Consider the following 17,189-nt stretch of genomic DNA (forward strand, 5'->3'; position numbering starts at 1 on the left):
CTGGTGGCACACTGACCCCTCCCTTCATGTTTCAGAACCAGCAGTCATCTTAGAGAAGACTGAGCCAATTACAGTAACGGCTGGCAATCCTTTTACCTTGGAGTGTAAAGTAGGAGGCACACCTGAACTTATCACCAAGTGGTACAAAGACGGCAGAGAACTAAGGAGTGACCGCAAATACCAAATCACCTTTTTCAACAATATATCCACTTTGAAAGTCTTCTCTGCAGACAGGGGAGACAGAGGCTTGTATACTTTTGAGGTGCACAATGAGGTGGGGGACAGCAGCTGCACTTCTTCAGTTGATGTTTCAGGTCAGCTCTATGTCTTTGTTTTTCACGCTTGTCTTTAAAGTAAGCTTCACACTTCACTCCCCAACCCCACCTTGCCTTTCCTTTTCCCAGAAAAAAAAACAAACACTTTTCTTCCCATTCTTCTGCCCTGTCCTACTTAGACCGTCTTGTTCCTCCTTCATTCTCAAGAAAACTAAAGGAAACAAATGGGGTACTGGGATCCTCGGTGCTTCTGGAGTGCAAAGTGTCTGGCACACCCCCCATATCTGTGACCTGGTTTCAGGATGGGAATGAGATTGTTAGTGGAGAAAAATATGAGATCTCGTTCTTGGATAATGTTTGTGCTTTGAAGCTGAATGCCCTGGATGTCACAGATGCAGGGCCATATACCTGTGTGGCAGCTAATGTGGCTGGATCTGATGAATGCAGCGCCTTCTTGACTGTACAAGGTCAGTAGAAGGATACTACAGCCTCTTCAACAAAATTCTTCTTCCCTCTTCTCTTCCTTCCTCCAATTTCCCGTAGTTTCTTCTTCATGTTTAGGATTTGGGGTTGGATTTTTTTTCCTGTTTTCTTCCTCTTTCTCTCTTTTTTTTTTGACTCAAACTTGCTCCAGTTTTCCTCCTTCACAGAGACTCTCCTATTAATATCTTTCTCCCTCTTCTATCCTTTGTATGATCCTTAGAACCACCTTCTTTTGTGAAGACACCTGATCCTCAGGAAGTTTTGCCTGGATCAAATGTGACATTCACCAGCTACATCAAAGGCAGTACTCCCTTCAAAGTGACCTGGTTCAGAGGCATCAGGGAGCTAGTGCCAGACAGCAACTGCTCCATCTCTCTGGACGAGTCTGTGGCACAGCTGCAGCTGTACAATGTGGAAGCAGGCTACAGTGGGGACTATGCCTGTGTGGTCACAAATGATGCTGGCAGTGTATCATGCACAACCCAGCTCTTTGTGAAAGGTGTGTTTGTGCATGTCCATACAGATATCTCCCAACAAGCTCTACCTTCAGCCCTGCCACATCTGTCCCTCTTACTATTGATCTATGCCTCCCCACAGAGCCTGCAGTCTTTGTGAAGAAATTAAGTGATTTCAGTGTGGAACAGGGAAAGTCCATTGTTCTGGAAAGCAGCTACATAGGCACCCCCCCCATCTCTGTCACATGGAAAAGAAATGGCATGCCCATTGCTCAGTCTCCACGCTGCAGTGTTACAACTACTGACAAATCTGGCATTCTTGAAATCTTCAACAGCACCAAGAGCGATGAAGGCGAATACACTTGTGAGGTGGCCAATGAGGCGGGTGGGGATGTTTGCCACAGCCTTGTATCCATCTTAGGTACGCATGGCCCCTTGTGCCCCTAAGACACCTCAGATGCTCTGCCTCTACTCACCATGCTTTCTCCCTTCCCCAGAACCACCCTATTTTGTCACACACCTGGACCGTGTGGAGGTAAAGGTTGGTGAGCCCTTGATCTTAAAATGCCAGATTGGCGGTGCACCAGAAATCAAGGTGTCCTGGTACAAAGATGACACCAAGCTCAGATCAACACAGGCTTACAAAATGCACTTCAAGAATAATGTGGCAACACTGGCATTCTCCACCGTGGAGGAGAGCGACATTGGAGAATACATCTGCAAAGCAGAAAATAGCGTCGGCTTCGCCACCTCCACAGCATTGCTTGTAGTTAAAGGTGATGGGCCAAGGGCCACTCTTTCCTGGGTATTTTGTGGGAACTCTTTATTGTCTACAGAAAAGGGGTCTTATTAATTTCAGAATTAATTAATTCTAGATTGACAGGGTGGCTTCCTACTTATAGTGGTGATAATTACTGTTTTGCAGAACGTCAACTTCCGCCTACATTCACCAGAAAACTGAAAGATATTCAGGAGGCGGTTGGTGCCCCAGTGACATTTGATTGCCGCATAAATGGCTCAGAGCCTATCCAGGTGTCTTGGTACAAGGATGGGGTTCTCTTAAGTGACAGTGATAACGTGCAATCAGCCTTCTTAAATAACGTTGCGACGCTCCAGATCTTGCAGACTAGTATGGCTTACTGTGGCAAATATACTTGCTCAGCCCAAAATGCTCTGGGAACGGCAACTTCCAGTGCCAAACTTCTCCTCACAGGTTTGTAGCTCACACTTAAACAAAGATCTTTGGTTTGCTCTTTTTTCTTCTTCACCCTTTTCCCCACTCTGCCCATTGTGTGGTAGCCAGGGAGTGTGGGCATGGTGAAGTGTGTGGTGAGGAGGCCTTGGTGGTGAGCTCTGCCATGCTTTCCTTTTCACAGAACAACTACAACCTCCCTTCTTTGACATCAAGCCAGTACCTACTGATGTGGCGCTAGGGGAAAGTGCAACCTTTAAGTGCCACATCACTGGATCTGCTCCCATGAGGATTACTTGGACGAGAGACAACCGAGAAATCCGCCCAGGTGGCAATTATAAGATGACACTGGTGGAAAACACAGCTACCTTGGTGGTCCTAAAAGTTGGTAAAGGAGATGCTGGACTCTACACATGTACAGCCAGCAACAGTGTTGGAAAGGACGCATGCGCAGCTCAGCTGGCTGTACAAGGTATTGCTGTAAACTTTAGTGTTCGTCATGCATTTCTTTGCAAGGCAGACACCTGGAAAACAAAGCCCTGAATGTGCGAGAGTAGCAATCTTTACAAGAGGCTACATGGAGAGGTTTTATTTAATTTAAATATTTTTTTAATACTTAAATACTTACTAATCTTTCTTCTGGTTTGGTAAGTGCATGGTTTGTCTTATCAAAGGAATTCTTCCACTAAATGTTAACTTCGACTTAGTACCCTGTTGTGCCTTTATTAATGGCTCAGTTGGTCAGTAAAATCCATCTTCCTTAAAGTCTTTCTACAGCAACAACATTCACTAAGTTGTCCAGGGGAGAAAAAGGTAACTAAGAGATACTCAGTTCACTTATGAGACTTAAATGTATTTTCAATAGATTTGCAGCTCCTGCAAATGGTTTTATTCTTTCACAAATGGAATACATTGCAAACTGCTGTTCTAGACAGTTAAACTGGATGATCTGATGGCAAACTTGGAGACAAACATCCATTCCGCCAACACTTTGCTTTTCTACATAGTGTGTGGATCTTATACATTTCAGTGATCTAAATTTATGACTGTATCAAACTCTCTTGATACAAGTAACACTTGTATATTACTGTAATTTCCTCACTGTAGGTGAGAATGCTGTATTTATTTATAGCTGTTCAGGATTATTATTGGGTTTGTAAACAAACAAATGTAAAATACACTACTAAAATTATGTATGAGTTCAAATATCCCTGTTCATTTAGTGCTTTCTTTTTTTCACCCTCTGTATGAATTTGAGGAGAATGGAAAACATTTGAAGAGTGAATACTAGGATGTTTATTCTTTAAGACAAATAACACAAGAAGCTGGGCTACCACTAAAAATATTTTGTAATAATTGCTTGTCAAATGTGTTATACATATCTAGAATATATTCTGTCCATGGAGGGGGTGGTTCTCGGTGGGGATAGGAAGACTGTAGAACACTGAATTACCTGGAGATTCAGTGGTAAATTGAGGTGCTATTATTATGTAGCTTGACATACAAAAAGCATTGAAAGACTGGAGCAAGAAATCTAAGGTCTCTAAATGTTTAAAGCTTGTTTCCACTAGAATTGTAAAACTGTTTATTATTAATGATAACCTTACTACCAGGTTTATTTGGCCAGAGCTACCATTCAGAAAATGATCCTGACTGACCTTATTTATTTTCTTATTCTTCAGCTCTTGGTTCCTAAAAAACTGGTGTGGTTTTGTGCCCCCCCCCCCCCATCAGGATTAGTGTTTTCTTTTTGGATCCTGAACTTATACTGGCACTTACTTCAAGCCTTTAGGATATGTACAGTTTCCCTAAGTATATAAAATTAATGATGGTACTTGTTTGCCAGCCAGTTCCTATGGAACTTGGAAGGGCAAGCACTTCGTGTGCTTTGATTCACATGTTTTTAATTTGAGCAGGTACCATCTCACTGCTACAAAACACAGCCTTTTGCTTGTGTAATTAAGAAAATCTTACAGTTTTTTACTAGCTTTCCCTCTTTAATATCTAATGTTCCTAATCTGTAGTTTTAAGCATTTCTTTATGTTCCAGAAACTGCCTTACATTCTAAATATATACCTTACTAACTTGTACATTCTCATTTTTTGAAAGGAATGGAATTAGTGTGACTGCTCAGCAACTGTTAGTATGCAGATAGACAAACAACTCTTTGCCAAGGTGAAATATTTGAGTAAATTACTGAGGTTCCAAGAGTCCTTTTGTTAACAAGTGAATATTTCTATTTTCAGAAACTCTAAGGAAGTTTTGTTACTAACAACACAGGATATTCTGCAAATGACCCATGGATTGAAGTAACCCCCAGTAATACATTTATTCTTCCTACACTTTCCAGACAGATGCACATAGACACATTTCATCCTGTTTTGCAAGGAGATTTGTTTGTCGTGCCCACATTACCACCTCTTGGTTTTGCTACTTATATCTTTGATCTATGAGCATTCAGTCTTGTGATTCTGAATCATGTGTATGGTACTTTTCATTTAAAGTGTCAAACAACCACTCCTTTCTCACTTTACAGAACAAAGTGCAACCATCCGGTTTACTTTTCAGTCACAGGACCTTTAACACCAATTTCTGTAACACTAACCATCTCATAATTCTTCCCAGCTTGATTATTTTGAATCCCTTTTGTTTGCTACTTAAGTTCCTTGAGTTCTATTCCTTATATGCACATTTATGTTTGGCTTTGCAATAAATGTGTGAAGGGTTATAATGCAGGTACATTTATGGACTCTCTGTTGTTAATAAGAGCTGCTATAATGCTCAGCATAAATGCTTTTACTAATATTTCTTGGCTGAACAGTTCAGACCCTTGCACTTCTGTAAGGTGTTTTGATTACTTATATATTGCAAGAGGATGCTACTTAAAGAAAACCACTGGTATCAGATGATCTATATTGAATACATAGGAGAAGTATAGTGGGACAGTTAAGTAAGGAAAAATAACTGAAATCCAGATAGGGAATTTGTTTGCTTCCTAATCTAGGTTTTGGACCAACTTGAAATCATCAAGAAAAAAAGAATACATAGCAACTGCACAATTAGAATGTTTATATAATTCTTCAAAGTTTACATTTTCTGTTACATGTTTCCTTGCTTGTTCAAAAAAACAGTGCCATTTAAAGCATCATCTCCCCTTTTTGGCTTTTCAGAACCACCAAGATTTATTAAGAAACTAGACTCCTCAAGACTTGTGAAACAGCATGATTCCACTAAGTACGAATGCAAAATAGGTGGATCTCCAGAAATCAAAGTCACCTGGTACAAAGGTGAAACTGAGATCCATCCCAGTGAAAAATACAGAATGTCCTTTGTGGATTCGGTGGCAGTCATTGAAATGTACAACCTCAGTGTTGAAGACAGTGGTGACTACATTTGTGAAGCTCAGAATCCTGCGGGTAGTGCAAGCACCAGTACCTCACTGAAAGTAAAAGGTTGGAATTCAAGCTCTTTCCTTACCGTTCTATCTGTGTGAGTCTTTCTTTGTGGAAAAGCTGTTAAATCCCATTTTCTTTAGTCAGAGAGGCCAAAACCTGTCTAAATAGATGACAAATCTCTTGCCTGTTATGCTGTGGGAGATTTTTCTTATTATGGTGTGTCTTCGCTGTTCAGCTTCAGAGTGGCTGCTTGGATAGTGTGTCCTCTTTAATAACCTTTGCTCAAATAACATAGACTTTAACATCTTTTTTTTTACAGCACCCCCCATTTTTACCAAGAAGCCTCATCCAGTCCAGACCTTGAAAGGGTCTGACATTCACCTGGAATGTGAGCTTCAGGGCACTCCTCCATTCCAGATTTCGTGGTATAAAGACAAGCGAGAAATTCGGAGTAGCAAGAAGTATAAGGTCATGTCTGAGAACTACCTAGCTAGTATTCACATTCTCAGTGTGGATACTGCAGATATTGGTGAATACCACTGTAAAGCTGTAAATGATGTTGGAAGTGACTCCTGTATTGGCTCTGTAACACTAAGAGGTTTGTATGAAGATTGGCACCTTCTTGGCATTTCATTGTTCCTGTCATTCTCCTCCTACTTTTCCGCTCCTGGCATGTTTTGTAATTGTTAAATATCTTCTCTTAAATAGCACCACCAACCTTTGTGAAGAAGCTGAGTGATCTCACTGTCGTAGTTGGGGAGCCAATTGAAATGCAGGCTGCAGTAGAAGGATCACAGCCCATTTCTGTTCTCTGGTTAAAAGACAAAGGGGAAATCATTAGAGAAAGTGATAACCTTTGGATCTCCTATTCAGAAAACACTGCAACTATGCGGATTGGAAATGCAGAACCAGCCAATGCTGGGAAATACATTTGCCAGATAAAAAATGACGCTGGAGTTCAGGAATGCTTTGCCAAGCTGACAGTGCTAGGTTGGTAGCATGGGATAAAATCCACAATGTGTCTTAAGATGTTTTAAAATTTCAGGTTTTATGATACTAATAACTTGTTTTTAAAAATGTTATAACTTGCATCTCATTGCAGAACCCGCAGTCATTGTAGAGAAGCCAGGCCCAGTCAAAGTTACAGCTGGGGACTCTTGTACTCTGGAATGTACAGTAGACGGCACACCAGAGCTTACGGCTAGGTGGTTTAAGGATGGGAATGAACTGTCCACTGACCATAAATATAAAATCAGTTTCTTCAACAAAGTATCTGGGCTTAAGATCCTCAATGCAGGACTTGAAGACAGTGGAGAATATACTTTTGAGGTGAAAAACAGTGTTGGTAAAAGCAGCTGCACAGCTTCAGTGCAAGTTTCAGGTTAGTTGACTGCTCCTTTTTAGTCACGTTGGATCCTGTAGTTCTTTTTCAAAACCTTCAGACAGAAAACTGTTTCTAGTGACTTCCTAAGAGACTCATTGCTTGTGTAATCTTAGGAGTACTCGGCATGCCGCTTTGATAGGCATCAAGGACAGATGCCTACCTAATATCTGAGGGACAGGAGTTGTTGCAAGGGCTTGATTTCTTCAGCTTTAATCTACATGTTATCTTGGACAGCTGGTGCAATCATGTTTCTTATGAAAAACAAATGCAAAAATAAAAGGTGCCCCTCAAAAACTGTGAATGAGAGCTCCAGCATGTGTTTACCCGTCAACTATTTATTTTTCAATGACTTACATGTGTAGGAACAGATTCCTAAAGCAGATACATCAAAAGAAATCTAACTGATATTATTATGCGTGAGGAACTTCTGCATCTTAAGCTCCCGTATGGTAATTTTTTGTTTGGTTTTCTGTGCTTGTTTTTTATTTGTTCTTTTGGTTTTGGTTTTTTTTTTTTTTTTTGTTAAACAAATGCAGATCGTATTATACCTCCTTCTTTCACAAGAAAACTGAAAGAAACATATGGTCAGCTGGGTTCTTCTGCTGTACTGGAGTGCAAAGTTTATGGCTCACCACCCATTCTGGTTTCCTGGTTCCATGATGGACAGGAGATTACCAGTGGAGACAAGTATCAGGCTACCCTTACTGACAATACCTGTTCTTTGAAAGTGAATGGACTTCAAGAATCTGATATGGGAACTTATTTGTGCACAGCTACTAATGTAGCTGGGTCTGATGAATGCAGCGCATTTCTGAGTGTTAGAGGTCAGTATTAATAAGAAGCCAGAGTCAGAGGGCACAAATTTGTTTTAAAAAACAATTAATTCTTTGCTTTGTTACATATTTCTTGTCACTATGTTCTTCATCAGAAGTTCAAATGTACCACTTCTCTGTCCCTTTTATTTACATGCTTAGAACCACCATCTTTTGTGAAGAAACCTGAACCATTGAATGTTTTGTCTGGAGCAAACATAACCTTTACCAGTATCATAAAAGGCTCCTCTCCACTGGAAGTTAAGTGGTTTAGAGGCAGTGTTGAGCTAGTACCAGGAGATAGATGCAATATCACCTTGCAAGATACAGTTGCAGAACTGGAGCTGTTTGATGTAAATCCACTTCAGAGTGGGGACTACACCTGCCAAGTCTCTAATGAGGCAGGGAAGATTTCTTGCACAACACATCTTTTTGTCAAAGGTTTGTCCAGACTACGGTTTCTTTTACTTCTTATGCTTGTAAAAATGACCTCTTGGCTTTATCTGATTGGTTTTCTACCTCTTGTTCATTACAGAACCAGCCAAATTTGTGAAGAAGGTGAATGATTTAAGTGTAGAGAAAGGGAAAAATTTAGTCTTGGAATGCACATATATGGGTACTCCACCAATTTCAGTGACATGGAAGAAAAATGGAGTAAAAATAATGCACTCTGAAAAGTGTAGTATCACCACCACAGAAACATCTGCCATTCTGGAAATCCTTAGCAGCAAACTAGAAGATCAGGGGCAATATTCTTGTCATATTGAAAATGATTCGGGACAAGACAACTGTCATGGTACAATCACAATACTAGGTGCGTCAAGCCACCATCACTTCAACAGGCATTATTTGAACTACTAATGGTCATTGTGGAATAATTTTTAATGCTAATGGCATGTGTTTGTTCCTCAGAACCACCTTATTTCATTAAACCCTTGGAGCCGGTGCAAGTGATGGTTGGAGATTCTGCATCCTTACAGTGCCAGGTTGCTGGAACACCAGAAATGATTGTATCGTGGTACAAAGGCACTACAAAGCTGAGAGGCACTGCTACTGTGAAAATGCATTTTAAGAATCAAGTTGCCACTCTGGTTTTCAGCCAGGTAGACAGCAGTGATAGTGGGGAATACATCTGCAAAGTAGAAAACGCAGTTGGAGAGGCTTCTTCATCATCTTTGCTGACAGTTCAAGGTGAATATTTAATTTCAAGAAATAGGAAAGTGGTCTATTTTTCTTAAGCATACTTCGCTATTTTGAAAAACACATATTACTTTTTTCTTGTTAAGGACTTCACTGTTTCTTCATGTGTATCATACCCTCTGGCTCTGCCCCTATTAACAAAGGCCTACCAGTAAAGCTAATGGACATATGCCGCTTACTGACCACAATTCTTCTGTAGGGATACAAGCTTCTACACCTTCCTTCCCCATTGAGGATATTGCTTTGATTGTATCTACCATTAGCAGTCCTGAGAATTAAATAGGCTCGCTGGTTATAACTCAGAGCAGAATGATTACTTATTTTCCTGCACAGAGCTGTTTTCATATCAGGCACAAATAAATTACATGCTGAATAACACTTTTAGACAGAAGTTACGTGCAAAAATTCCAGCATACTCTACGCTGTATTAGGTCTTGATTATTGGCAAGTATAGCAATAGGTGCATATCTTCTGAAAGCCCTCACTGTACAATACCTGTTTTCTTGCAGAGCGTAAACTTCCTCCTTCTTTTACACGAAAAATAAGAGATATTCATGAAACTGTTGGCTTACCAGTTACATTTGATTGTGGCATTGCTGGTTCAGAACCTATTGAAGTATCTTGGTTTAGAGACGGCGTACGTATAAAAGAGGACTACAATGTTCACACATCCTTCATAGATAATGTAGCAACTCTCCAGATTTTGAAGACAGATAGGAGCCTTATTGGGCAATACACCTGCACAGCCACCAATGCGATTGGGACTGCTTCTTCTAGTGGCAGGCTTGTCCTTACAGGTCAGTGGGCTGTGAAATATTTAATGGAAATATATTAAAATTCACTTTTGCCTTATAAATGGGTTTAATATTATACAAATAATATTTATTTCACAGAGATTTAAATCAAATCAAGATTTGTAAAGTGATGCTTTTTTACTTCTTTCACTCTTTAGAAGGGAAGACTCCTCCATTCTTTGACATCCCACTTACAGCCGTGGATGGTATTATTGGAGAAAGTGCTGACTTTGAGTGTCACATTTCTGGAACACAGCCTATTAGAGTCACTTGGACAAAAGATAACCAAGAGATTAGAACTGGAAGAAACTACCAGATCAGTTATGTAGACAACACAGCCCACTTGACCATCTTGAGAGTTGACAGGGGGGACTCTGGAAAGTATACATGCCATGCTAGCAATGAAGTTGGAAAGGAATCTTGCACAGCTCAGCTAACAGTTAAAGGTACAGAATAGATAATACATTATGTGTGTATTTCTCTTTTTTTAATTATAAAGAAAGTTAGCCTTACTGCTGCAAGATAAGTTTGAGAAAAACTAGCCTGAGAGTACCTATCTGGAGATAACCATGTGTCTCTTAAGGGAATTAGGAAAGGTCACTAACAACAATGGGAGGAGAAATGTGAGAGTATAGTCTTCCACCTGTTTTGGTTTTCTTATTAGACATTGGCCTATTTCTTTTTCAAGAACTTGACCAAAATCATAGGTGTTTTTAAAATGGCATTTGACTTAAGTCAATGTAAGAGGATTTTTTTTTTTCAAATAGGAAAAACTATGACAGTAACTGTAAGAGCAAGACATTTGCTTTTTATCTTGGCATACTTTCACTTTTTAACAAAATTCAGAGCAAATATTAATTCCCCAATGTTCAAATTTTTCTTGAAACATTTTCTTGAGAATTTTGCATTTCAGGTTTGATTCATAGAATTGGAATACATTCTTCTTTTACAGAACGAAAAACTCCACCCACTTTTACTAAGAAACTGTCTGAAGCAGTAGAAGAAACAGAAGGGAATGAACTTAAACTTGAGGGTTGTGTTTCTGGCTCTCAGCCTTTAACCGTTGCTTGGTATAAAAACAACCAGGAAGTTCATTCAAGCTCACATTGTGAAATATCTTTCAAAAACAATACCTTACTTTTGCATATAAAGAGAGTAGAGCAATCAGATGCTGGCTTATATACCTGTAAAGTGTCCAATGAAGCAGGAAGCGTGTTGTGTACATCTTCTGTTGTTATCAGAGGTTAGTTGAATCCATATTTTTCTTTGCTTCTTACTTTTCTTTGTTCTATGTTAGCTGCAAATATACAGCTTCTATCTTAAGAGCTGGTTTTACTCACCTTAACAATAATTTGTCCTGAGATGGACAAGGTACAACTGAGTTAAACCACAAAATGAAGTAATTTTCTAAATTTTGTGATTAAAATAAAACAATATTTTTCAGGGACAGGCTTCTTTACTTTTTCACTGTTTGCTATGACTGATTTAAAGTGAACATTGAAATCTTTATGTGATAATTCTGCTGAGTTTTTAATTATTCTTTTGCCATGGAATAACATTTTTTCTGTGCAATTACACTTAAGCTTTGGCAGCATTGACATTGTATTGTGGCAGCATGGCATTTCATCATATTATACTTGCAGGAGACTCCACATTTGTTTATTTAAAGGTGCTAACATAATTTCACAGCCTAATGGTAACGCTTTGGTTCTTATACTATTTTTTGCATGTGAATGTCCTTGCTGTGTGGAAAAAAGATATTTCTTGCATGTTTGCATATAAAAAATACTCTTTTGATATTTATTCCATTTTCTAAAACTATGATTGGCATTCTCAGACTTCTGTTTATCCTCCTTCATTCCTTGCCATTGTCTTCCTAAGAATTATGTGTCTGCCTTTCTCTTACATTCTTAATCATGCTTTCCTTTACTGAGTATTCACTCAAGCATTTTCATATTCCAGAACCTAAAAAGCCTCCAGTTTTTGACCAGCCTCTTCAGCCAGCAGCAGCAGCAGAAGGTGATACCCTACAGCTCAGCTGCCATGTCCAAGGATCACAGCCAATACGGATTCAGTGGCTGAAGGCAGGGAGAGAAATAAGAGCTTCAGACAGATGCAACTTCAGCTTTGCTAATGGAGTAGCTCTTCTGGAACTTGCTGCAGTTACCAAATCTGACTCAGGAGAATATGTATGCAAAGCTTCAAATGCAGCTGGCACTGATACTTGCAAATCTAAAGTGACAGTTAAAGGTACAGAAACATGGAGAAAATCAAGGCACATGATGGAAATATGGAAATTTAAACCAAAATTCCACCCTGCTTTTTTGCTGTGGAATATTAATAATCTAATAGCAAACAATTAGTATCCTTCAATTATTTGCAAAACTGTACAATCTGGAAAGACAGTATATTTAACAATAATTTATATATAAATAGTGACATAAACAGTGGGAGATAGATAAGTGTCAAATCAATAGTATTTTCTTACCAGAAAGATTAAGAATAAAGTTTCTAAAACTAAACACCAAATTTTAAAAAAGCTCAAGCTAAATGAGTAAAATTACTTAGACATTCATGTCCAAGGATGGGAACAGTGGTGTTTAACAAAGGAAAATACAAAAGGAATTTGAGTGCATGGTCTTGGAGGCTAATTTTTTCAGGACTATTACAAGTCTAAGACACCTTGACCTTTAGCTGACAGTATTGTCTAAGTGTGAGTCTTTCCATGTAGGTCTTGTCTTACCATTGCGTAAAAGACATAAGAGTTCACTAATATGTAGAAAAAGTATCTTTTTCACAGCATGAGTATCCACAAGGCTAAGAACTATGTAAAAGGGGGAAAAAATGATTTAACAGATCACTGACTGAAAAATGCATTGAAGTCTGAGGGTGAAATTACCAGAAATAGACAGAAAAGAGAATATCTCAATTAAAAAGTTCCAGTGTAGAAAATGAGGCTTCTTATTTGCATATCCATCAATGAATTTTCGTCCGTGCAGAATCTAAATTACCTGACTGAATTTAATGAACAGCACAATATGGCCCACAGTGTTCAGTTTCATCTGGAAAGGAAAAAAACAAGTCAACTAAAACACAAAGAAAGTATTTTGCATTTTCATGTCTTCCATAATATTTTGTTCCACCTCGGTAATTAATTCCTCTTTTACAAGTCCTTTGGAAGCATCATCACACATAAACATAAACTATTATGTGAAACCATCTGTTTTAATTGTTTGACTCTGTTTTTTAGAAAAGCCAGCAGCTGCACCAGCAGCTAAGAAAGCAGAAGTGGAAGGAAAACTTTATTTTGTTTCAGAGCCTCAAAGTATCAAAGTCATGGAAAGTAAGAACCAAAGAGTACATTTTTTTCTATTTGTCTACACTTTTGTTTGAGATTATGTCCTGCTTTCCTGCTGGAAAAGACTTAGCTTCCTCATTTGCATCTTTCTGCAGAGACTGTTGCAACATTTGTTGCAAAGGTTGGTGGAGACCCAATTCCAAATGTTAAATGGATGAAGGGAAAATGGAGGCAACTCAACCAGGGAGGCCGCATAATTATCCAGCAGAGGGGAAATGAAGCCAAACTAGAAATAAAGGATGCAATAAAAACTGATTCTGGCATGTACAAATGTGTGGCTTTTAACCAACATGGTGAAATTGAGAGGAGTGTAAACCTACAAGTTGAAGAAAGAAAGAAAGAAGTTGTTGAAGGGGATTTCAGGGCAAAACTAAAAAGGTATAGAGATTAATTTGCCATCAACGCATAAGAAAATTTTTTTATTTTATATCTCAGATTATGGTATTTTTTTTAATGTTCCTTAAATATGAATAAGAGTATTTAAAATGGAAGCACCTGTATAGACCAAACTAAAGGATTACACTGCACAGGGCAGTTCTAAGCTGATTCATTTTTTTAGTTACCAACTTCCTGCAACTGAAGGATGCATATTTAACTTCTGGTATTGATTTGAATAGCACTCCAACAAAAAAGAAGGAAGGAGAGGAAGAGCAAGCTATTGATATCTTGGAACTTCTGAAAAATGTAGATCCCAAAGAATATGAGAAATACGCTCGCATGTATGGAATTACAGATTTCCGTGGCCTCCTACAAGCCTTTGAGTTACTAAAGCAAACCCAAGCAGAAGAAAGCCATAGATTGGTAAGATACAGCATGAGTGCAGCATTGGCTTTGTTTGGAGTAACATGGTTCTTCTGAACAGACTTGGTGTCCATGCTCTGATGTTACTGTGTGTGCAGGAAGTTCTGTCTCCTCTTTAGATATTTTACTGGCAGTTCTCAATTTCTTGCATGCTCAAACCTAAGATGAAAGAATGGGTCTTCTGGCCAAGTATGCTCTGTCTTCCCAATTTGGCTACAATTTTTAAGGTGGAAAACATGCTAGTTACAGTACTTCTACAGAACATTTTATGAAGGAACTAATTCTATGCTGGCTAAACATGACAGCCTGACACTTAGCATCCTTTAATCTTCCAGTATATTCTACCTTTTTACAGGAAATTGAGCTCAGAGAAAAAGCTCAAAGAGAAGACCAGGAGTTTGATGAACTTGTAGCTTTTATTCAACAACGACTAACACAGACAGAGGTAAAATATTTTCTGATTGATTTGAAAAATATTCACGCCCATGACAGGGAACTTGAAACTAATTTTAACTAATATTTTTCAGCCTATTACTCTGATCAGAGACATTGAAAATCAGACGGTTTTAAGTGATGAGGATGCTATCTTTGAATGTGAGATTAAAATTAATTATCCAGAAATTAAACTGACATGGTACAAGGGAACCCAGAAACTGGACTCTAATAACAAATATGAAATTAGAATTGAAGGTGATCGCCACATACTAAGAATTAGGAACTGCCAACCTGAAGATCAGGGAAATTACAGAATAGTGTGTGGACCACACATTGCCAGTGCCAGGCTAACTGTGATTGGTAAGCGTACTTCTGAAGCATGTATTTAAATTAATTTATACTTTAATTATTTCACTGCCTGACATCTACTAAAATATATGTTTTAACATGCTGATAGAACCCGCAGTTGAACGGCATCTTCATGACGCTACTTTCAAGGAAGGAAACACATGCACGCTGTCTTGTCAGTTCTCTATCCCGAATGCCAAGTCTCAGTGGTACAGAAATGGGAGACCCATTAAGATAGGAGGGAGATATTCAACACAAGTCTCTGACAAAGTACACAAACTCATCATCAAGGATGTTAGAACAGAAGACCAGGGACGGTATACCTGCAAGCTTGACAATCTAGAAACAACTGCAGATCTGGCCATTGAAGGTTTGTAAACAGATCTAGAATATTTTTATTATGATAGTGATAAACAGATTCTTGATGTTCCATTAAAAGAAAAAAAATGAAAATACAAATATAAGAAATGAAATATTTCTTAAAGATATATTCTGAAACTTGGACACTCACTAAACAAGAAAATTCACTGTCTCTTTTTTTTGAAAATTATGTGGCATAGTTGTCTAAGTTAGTATTTTTAACTAAATCATTATTACTAATGTCCCCTGTCCCTCAAACAATCTGAGTCATACTTGCTTTTATTTTGTTTTTCTTTCTTATTCTCATATTTTCCTTGCATTTCCTCTTTTTCTTAATTATTCTTTTATTTTCTTAATGACTTCTCTTGTATAATTTATCTGCACAGCAATCTTGTTATAGTTGTACTCTTATGACTTCTAATCTTCATTCTTTCATAGAAATATTCATGGAAGATGAAATGCCTGTTTCTTACTATGCTATTTCAAGATCTATTTTTATTATCTCTTATTATAATATAGATATTATTGTGAAAACACATAGAAGTAATTAGATAGACCAAGTGGCCTTATGATGCATAGCAACTGATATATTTTTTTGTTTCTAAAAACAGCAGAACCAATTCAGTTCACAAAGAGCATACAGAACATTGTAGTGAGTGAACACCAGTCTGCAACCTTTGAGTGTGAGGTGTCTTTTGATGATGCAGTCGTGACATGGTATAAAGGCCCCACTGAACTGAGAGAGAGCCCCAAGTACAGCTTCAGAAGTGAAGGTCGCTGTCATTATATGACTATTCACAATGTTACTGCAGAAGATGAAGGTAAAATCGCATGTAATACTCTTGCTAATGCTGCTCTTCTATCTGATTATGTGGTCTATTTTAAAGATAAAAGCATATAAATGTCAACTCTTTTGGCTATTGTAGGTGTATATTCTGTAATAGCTCGTCTTGAACCAAGAGGAGAAGCAAGAAGCACTGCAGAGCTCTATCTGGTAACCAAAGGTTAGCAAATTTGTTAAATCAATTTGTGATCATAGCCAGCTGCAATTTTGTGAGTTTGAAACAGTAGTCTGGGAAAAAAAAAAAGAGTCTTAAAAGAAATCTAATATTCTTTTGCAGAAATCAAACTGGAGTTGAAGCCACCAGGTAAAGATCACAAGCAAGACCAGCACAAGATCATGTCTGTACTCTGTTGTAGATTTTAGTGCATTACTCTGCTTTATTTTTTTCTTTTCAAATTCCTTTTTCTTGGCTATAGTAAGTCAAACTTATACCCTGAAAAAATATTCCTCATTCACAGATGTGAGGAACAATTTATTCTCATAAGCAGTGTCAATGAATACTGTGATATCTCCAAATTCAGTGATATTAATGTGTCTGGTGTCCTATTTCATGCAGTATGGAAACCCACATTCTCTAAAACATAGAAGTTTATTTTCATTAGAATGATTAAGGAACAGAGCAATGAAGAGGTACCAATGAATATATTCAACGTCCTCTGCACAACTGGAAAACAATAACCAAGGATGCAAAATGGATAGCAATCTTCTCCCTATGATATATAGTGATCTTTTCCAAATGTTCTTAATAACCTACTCCAAAATGATGCAAGAATTATTTATAAATAAAATGGAACAGTGTAGAGCCTGACCAGACTGAAGGATTAATGTAGTTAATTATCTCTTGGTCAGCTAGCTTCCTCTTGAGGAGGAAGCTACAATCCTTCTGTGATAGAACATAAAGATTAAAGCACCATGTACTACTCTTCTTGGGGACAGCATATTCAAATCTATTCTTTTTTTCAATTGTCAATTAAACATTTTCATTTTCTAGATGTTCCTGATGCCAAAGTTGCAGTTCCACCTCAAAAAGCAGCTGAAGGTAGGATAAAAACA

General features: G+C 38.1%; 1 protein-coding gene across 1 annotated transcript in view; it reads left to right on the forward strand.

Annotated features, from left to right (window-relative positions):
- The window catches only part of TTN (titin), a 244,240-nt gene that overhangs the window by 74,407 nt on the left and 152,644 nt on the right, over positions 1-17,189 (forward strand). The window contains exons 79-107 of the mRNA XM_069861021.1: positions 36-314; positions 455-742; positions 979-1,257; positions 1,356-1,634; positions 1,711-1,989; positions 2,139-2,426; positions 2,590-2,877; positions 5,576-5,857; positions 6,120-6,398; positions 6,509-6,790; positions 6,903-7,181; positions 7,721-8,008; positions 8,159-8,437; positions 8,532-8,810; positions 8,909-9,187; positions 9,706-9,993; positions 10,149-10,436; positions 10,943-11,233; positions 11,953-12,240; positions 13,241-13,333; positions 13,444-13,726; positions 13,966-14,149; positions 14,505-14,594; positions 14,677-14,944; positions 15,042-15,302; positions 15,904-16,113; positions 16,219-16,296; positions 16,414-16,440; positions 17,128-17,175. Of these exons, the coding sequence (XP_069717122.1) occupies positions 36-314; positions 455-742; positions 979-1,257; positions 1,356-1,634; positions 1,711-1,989; positions 2,139-2,426; positions 2,590-2,877; positions 5,576-5,857; positions 6,120-6,398; positions 6,509-6,790; positions 6,903-7,181; positions 7,721-8,008; positions 8,159-8,437; positions 8,532-8,810; positions 8,909-9,187; positions 9,706-9,993; positions 10,149-10,436; positions 10,943-11,233; positions 11,953-12,240; positions 13,241-13,333; positions 13,444-13,726; positions 13,966-14,149; positions 14,505-14,594; positions 14,677-14,944; positions 15,042-15,302; positions 15,904-16,113; positions 16,219-16,296; positions 16,414-16,440; positions 17,128-17,175 (6,924 nt within the window). The remainder of the gene's footprint in view (positions 1-35; positions 315-454; positions 743-978; positions 1,258-1,355; positions 1,635-1,710; positions 1,990-2,138; positions 2,427-2,589; positions 2,878-5,575; positions 5,858-6,119; positions 6,399-6,508; positions 6,791-6,902; positions 7,182-7,720; positions 8,009-8,158; positions 8,438-8,531; positions 8,811-8,908; positions 9,188-9,705; positions 9,994-10,148; positions 10,437-10,942; positions 11,234-11,952; positions 12,241-13,240; positions 13,334-13,443; positions 13,727-13,965; positions 14,150-14,504; positions 14,595-14,676; positions 14,945-15,041; positions 15,303-15,903; positions 16,114-16,218; positions 16,297-16,413; positions 16,441-17,127; positions 17,176-17,189) is intronic.

Source organism: Phaenicophaeus curvirostris, chromosome 7 (genome assembly GCF_032191515.1).
Source record: "Phaenicophaeus curvirostris isolate KB17595 chromosome 7, BPBGC_Pcur_1.0, whole genome shotgun sequence".
NCBI classification, from domain to species: domain Eukaryota; kingdom Metazoa; phylum Chordata; class Aves; order Cuculiformes; family Cuculidae; genus Phaenicophaeus; species Phaenicophaeus curvirostris.